Below are 5,041 nucleotides of genomic sequence, written 5' to 3'. Positions count from 1 at the left end.
GCGCCGCCCATTCGCCACGTGGCCTCCAAGCACGGCAGCTCCGTGGATGGTGTCTTTGCTGCTTCTTGGACCTGGCAGCTGCCCACGCTGGCTGCAGCAGAGCCCGAGGTGGTGGCTGTGCCCCAGGCCCTCACGACGGGCAAAGCTCGACCCCAAAGGCGCAAGAAGACCCCAACGTTGGCCCCTGCTGGGCCCAAGCCCAGAGTGAAGAGGAGCCAGAGAGCGAAGCCTGTGGCTGTGCCAGACACTGATGATGTCTTTGCTGTGGGTGGCTCGGACAGCGAGGTGCCCCCCATTGTCATCCGCCCGGTGACACTGCCCTGCACCCCTCACCAGAAGGTCCATCCTGCCCAGCCACGTGCAGCTGCTGCTGCCAGGACTCCCTTCACCATCTTCAACGAGTCCTCCCCCCCAGCCAGCAGGTTGCGGCTCCCACGGGCACCCAAAGTCTTGGGGAGGGTCAAGTCCCGGCTGCAGGTGAGTGGGGAGGGGGCTGAGAGGGCAGCTCCCCTGCCTGGCACCCACCCTGACACCCCCCCTGTCCCTCTGCTTCAGGTGACCTTCAGCGATGACAGTGACGTGGAGGATCTCAAAGCAGGGCTGACCCCCGGAGCTACCTGCAAGAAATCCTGTGCCCAGCAAGTTGTGCCCCCCAAATCCTCAGGGTTGAGAGGGCAGGGCAGCAGTGCCCGCCCCCGCAGAGCCCCCCGAGCTGGGGCTGCAGGGGAGAGGAGGGAGCGAGCGACCCGCAGGGCGGCTGGCAGGAGAGAGAAGGAGGAGCGGGAGCTGCTGAGGGCTGTGGAGGAAGAGGAGGGGGCTCCAGGTGAGCTGGGCTACTCCAGGGATGTGGAGGGGGGGCTTTTGCCTTCATGCACCCCTAAGCAGTTGCACAGGTCTGTCCCTGCTGCTGCCACCAGTCCAAGGGACCAGGTGCCTCTGTCCCCACAGGCAGGAGACACCTGCCTTGGCACAGGCAGGAGGGCACGGACGGGGAGCAGGAGGTCCTGAGGCAAGAAGCCAGTGAGGACATCGTGGCAGTACAGTGGCTGGGCAAGGGGGACCCCCTGCCCCCCAAGGGGACCCTCTCCTCAGCCCTGCCCAAGGCTGGTGGTGAGAACCTGACACGGGGGGTGGGTTTGTTCTGGCTGGGCTGGTAATGGATCCAAGACCTCCCTGTCTTGATCTTGACCCACAGGGAGGATTTTGTCCTGTTTCCTGGGAAGGGGGACTGGGTGGGCACCAGGCTGCTGGCCAGGAGTACCATGGGGCTGCTCCATGAGCCTCCAGTGTGTGGGATGCTGGTCTTGGACTGGGACCTGGTGGCTGTGCTGGGGATGCTGTGTCTGTCCCCTCTGCTTCACCTCCCCTGAGGCCTCCGGGCTGATCCTGCCCTGGGCTTGGGCTGTTTTGTCCCTTCCAGATGTCTCCTCACTGGACACAGTCCTTGAGCTCCTGAAAGAAGCTTTCAACTGCATCAGCCATTGCCCTCCCAGTGTGCTCTACAGCCAGCTCTGCCAGCTCTTGGCTCTGGCCACGGGGAACCAGGACCCCCTTTCCACTGCCTACCTGCTCTCTGAGTCAGTCTCCATCACCACTCGCCATCAGCTGCTCAGCATCCTCCACAGGAAGATTCAGTGAGTTCCCTGCTCTCCTCTCCTCCCTGCAGCCTCCCAGAAAGGGTTCCCTCCCCACCACCAGTGCTCCAGCAAAGGTGATTTTTGGGGTGGTTATTTCTCCCCTGACTGACTCTGCCTCTGCAGCAAAGAGAAGAAGTCAGCAGGGGACGTGGCCGAGCAGCTCCGGGGGCTGTCCCTGCAGGAGGAGTGTCTGGAAAAACGCTGCCACCACCTCAGGGAGCTCCAGAAACTCTTCACCTTCAGCCCCACAGCACTGGGCTCCAGGGAGCGGGATGAGTTCCAGGCGCAGCTGGAGCAGATCCCCAGCGGTAAGGGCTGGTGTGAGCAGAGGGACCGGGCAGCTCAGCACCCCGAGGGTGCCCTGAGGGCTGTCCTTAAGGTCTGGGTGTCACTTGCAGGGGTGGCTGTGTGTGTGTTGACCCTCTCCAGCCTGCAGCCTGGCTGCGCGGGGGACACTCTGCTGCTGACCCGGCTGGAGAAGGGCACTGCTCCCCTCACCATCCGCATCCCCGCTGCTCCCAGCACAGTGAGTGCAGGCAGGGCTGGGAGAGGGGCAGCCCAGCTGCTCTTGGGGCTGCAGTGACAGCTCCTTTCCTCCTCCAGACGCCCCTGCACTTGCTGCTGAGGGACTTTGACACCATCCAGAAGGAGCAGAAGGAAGCCAACAGCTGCACAGAGAAGGAGAGCTGGTGGCTGCGCCGCTTCGAGCTGGACGGGAAGATGAAGGTGGGGGAATCCACCCTGTGCTCTGAGGTGGGGGATGTTTTGGAGAGAACTGGGGCATCTGGACCCTCTGCTGACTCTCTGACCTCTTGCAGAGCCTCATTGAGACCCTGGAGATGCAGGTGCTGGGCTGCTGGAGGGGTGCCCTGCTCCCCCCCAGCCCTGACCCTGCTCTGGCCGAGGCTGCCGCCCGCCTGCACCCCCAGCTCCGCTGCTGCGGCTTCAGGGACACGGATCCCACCCTGCTCAAGGTGCTGTGAGAGGTTTTGGGGAGCTGAGCTCCTGCTTTGCCTCTGCTCACCCCCTCCTCCTTCCCCCAGGTGGTGCTGAACGCTGCTGCCCTCCTCACCCCCCGTGATGCCCAAGCCTTGGCCTCGGGGCTCTGCCCCGCGCAGCCCCACCAGGCACAGCTGCTCTTGCAGGAGGTGCTGGAGAAGCACAGACCCTGCCCTAAGCAGCCCCCTGGCTCCCTTGTCCTGGTGCTGGATAAGGTGAGCCCTCTGCTTCTGCTTCACCTCCTGCCTCTGCTGCCTCCCTGCTGCTCACACCCTCCTCTTCCTCCCAGCACCTGCAGAAGCTGCCCTGGGAGAGCATGACCTGCCTGAAGTCCCTGCCCGTCACCAGGCTCCCTTCCCTGCGCTTCCTGCTCAGCTACTCCCTGGCACAGAAGGTGAGATGATGGTGGGAGCCCCACATCTCCCAGCTGTGGGTGTTGGGGGACCCTCCTCAAACCCTGTGCTGGGTTGGCTCCCACTTCTCCCCCCCCCCCCTCTCCACCAGCAGCCACGGTCTGTGCTGAGCCGGGGTGTGGACCCCGGGAGCACCTTCTATGTCCTCAACCCGCAGAGGAACCTCCTGGGCACGGAGCAGCGATTTCGGGAGTGGTTTGAGAGGTGGGTTGGGCATCTTGGGGAGGTGGGAGTGTGTGTTGGGGGGTGATCTGTGCCCCCCAGCCCTACTGACCGCCTCTCCTGCAGGGAGCCTGGCTGGAAGGGGGTGACAGGAGCCGTCCCCAGCCCCCTGCAGATCCAGGCAGCCCTCCAGGAGCACGATCTCTACATGTGAGCATCACCAGGGCTGCTCGGGGACAGCCTGGGTGGGGGTGCCCAGGGGGAGGGTACAAGGGCAGCTCAGGTTCACCCCTGGGGTGGCTTATCCCCATAGTTAGATGGGCTCTGGGTGCTGGTTTCTCCCCCAGTTAGATGGGATATGGTGCAGGTTTCTTCCCCCCAGTTAGAGGGTCCCTTGGGGCTGATTTCTCCCCCCCAGTTAGATGGGCTCTGGGTGCTGGTTTCTCCCCCAGTTAGATGGGATATGGTGCAGGTTTCTTCCCCCCAGTTAGAGGGTCCCTTGGGGCTGATTTCTCCCCCCCAGTTAGATGGGCTCTGGGTGCTGGTTTCTCCCCCAGTTCAAGGGTCCCTGGGTGCTGGTTTCTCCCCCCCCAGTGAGAGGGTCCCTTGGGGTTGGTTCCCCCCCCCGTTAGCTGGGCTCTGGGTGCTGGTTTCCCCCCCAGTTAGATGGGCTCTGGGTGCTGGTTTCTCCCCCAGTTAGATGGGATATGGTGCAGGTTTCTTCCCCCCAGTTAGAGGGTCCCTTGGGGCTGATTTCTCCCCCCCAGTTAGATGGGCTCTGGGTGCTGGTTTCTCCCCCAGTTAGATGGGATATGGTGCAGGTTTCTTCCCCCCAGTTAGAGGGTCCCTTGGGGCTGATTTCTCCCCCCCAGTTAGATGGGCTCTGGGTGCTGGTTTCTCCCCCAGTTAGATGGGATATGGTGCAGGTTTCTTCCCCCCAGTTAGAGGGTCCCTTGGGGCTGATTTCTCCCCCCCAGTTAGATGGGCTCTGGGTGCTGGTTTCTCCCCCAGTTCAAGGGTCCCTGGGTGCTGGTTTCTCCCCCCCCAGTGAGAGGGTCCCTTGGGGTTGGTTTCCCCCCCAGTTAGATGGGCTCTGGGTGCTGGTTTCCCCCCCAGTTAGATGGGCTCTGGGTGCTGGTTTCTCCCCCAGTTAGATGGGATATGGTGCAGGTTTCTTCCCCCCAGTTAGAGGGTCCCTTGGGGCTGATTTCTCCCCCCCAGTTAGATGGGCTCTGGGTGCTGGTTTCTCCCCCAGTTCAAGGGTCCCTGGGTGCTGGTTTCTCCCCCCCCAGTGAGAGGGTCCCTTGGGGTTGGTTTCCCCCCCAGTTAGATGGGCTCTGGGTGCTGGTTTCCCCCCCAGTTAGATGGGCTCTGGGTGCTGGTTTCTCCCCCAGTTAGATGGGATATGGTGCAGGTTTCTTCCCCCCAGTTAGAGGGTCCCTTGGGGCTGATTTCTCCCCCCCAGTTAGATGGGCTCTGGGTGCTGGTTTCTCCCCCAGTTCAAGGGTCCCTGGGTGCTGGTTTCTCCCCCCCCAGTGAGAGGGTCCCTTGGGGTTGGTTTCCCCCCCAGTTAGATGGGCTCTGGGTGCTGGTTTCCCCCCCAGTTAGATGGGCTCTGGGTGCTGGTTTCTCCCCCAGTTAGATGGGATATGGTGCAGGTTTCTTCCCCCCAGTTAGAGGGTCCCTTGGGGCTGATTTCTCCCCCCCAGTTAGATGGGCTCTGGGTGCTGGTTTCTCCCCCAGTTCAAGGGTCCCTGGGTGCTGGTTTCTCCCCCCCCAGTGAGAGGGTCCCTTGGGGTTGGTTTCCCCCCCAGTTAGATGGGCTCTGGG

General features: G+C 62.9%; 2 protein-coding genes across 2 annotated transcripts in view; both read left to right on the top strand.

Annotated features, from left to right (window-relative positions):
- The window catches only part of ESPL1 (extra spindle pole bodies homolog 1 (S. cerevisiae)), a gene marked incomplete at its 5' end in the record, with an annotated part of 10,572 nt that extends 7,147 nt beyond the window's left edge, over positions 1-3,425 (top strand). The window contains 12 exons of the mRNA XM_010006402.1: positions 11-477; positions 556-823; positions 949-1,110; positions 1,421-1,634; positions 1,761-1,945; positions 2,036-2,163; positions 2,241-2,363; positions 2,456-2,611; positions 2,681-2,851; positions 2,926-3,030; positions 3,141-3,253; positions 3,338-3,425. Of these exons, the coding sequence (XP_010004704.1) occupies positions 11-477; positions 556-823; positions 949-1,110; positions 1,421-1,634; positions 1,761-1,945; positions 2,036-2,163; positions 2,241-2,363; positions 2,456-2,611; positions 2,681-2,851; positions 2,926-3,030; positions 3,141-3,253; positions 3,338-3,425 (2,180 nt within the window). The remainder of the gene's footprint in view (positions 1-10; positions 478-555; positions 824-948; positions 1,111-1,420; positions 1,635-1,760; positions 1,946-2,035; positions 2,164-2,240; positions 2,364-2,455; positions 2,612-2,680; positions 2,852-2,925; positions 3,031-3,140; positions 3,254-3,337) is intronic.
- Positions 3,426-3,738: 313 nt separating this feature from the next.
- PFDN5 (prefoldin subunit 5) overlaps positions 3,739-5,041 on the top strand; it is a 4,843-nt gene continuing 3,540 nt past the window's right edge. The window contains exon 1 of the mRNA XM_010006390.1: positions 3,739-3,804. Within this exon, the coding sequence (XP_010004692.1) occupies positions 3,739-3,804 (66 nt within the window). The remainder of the gene's footprint in view (positions 3,805-5,041) is intronic.

The sequence above is a fragment of the Chaetura pelagica genome, unplaced genomic scaffold, assembly GCF_000747805.2.
Source record: "Chaetura pelagica isolate M959 unplaced genomic scaffold, ChaPel_1.0 scaffold291, whole genome shotgun sequence".
Taxonomy (NCBI): Eukaryota; Metazoa; Chordata; class Aves; order Apodiformes; family Apodidae; genus Chaetura; species Chaetura pelagica.
The sequence above is the reverse complement of the archived record's forward strand: the minus strand, read 5'-3'. Positions and strand labels throughout refer to the sequence as shown.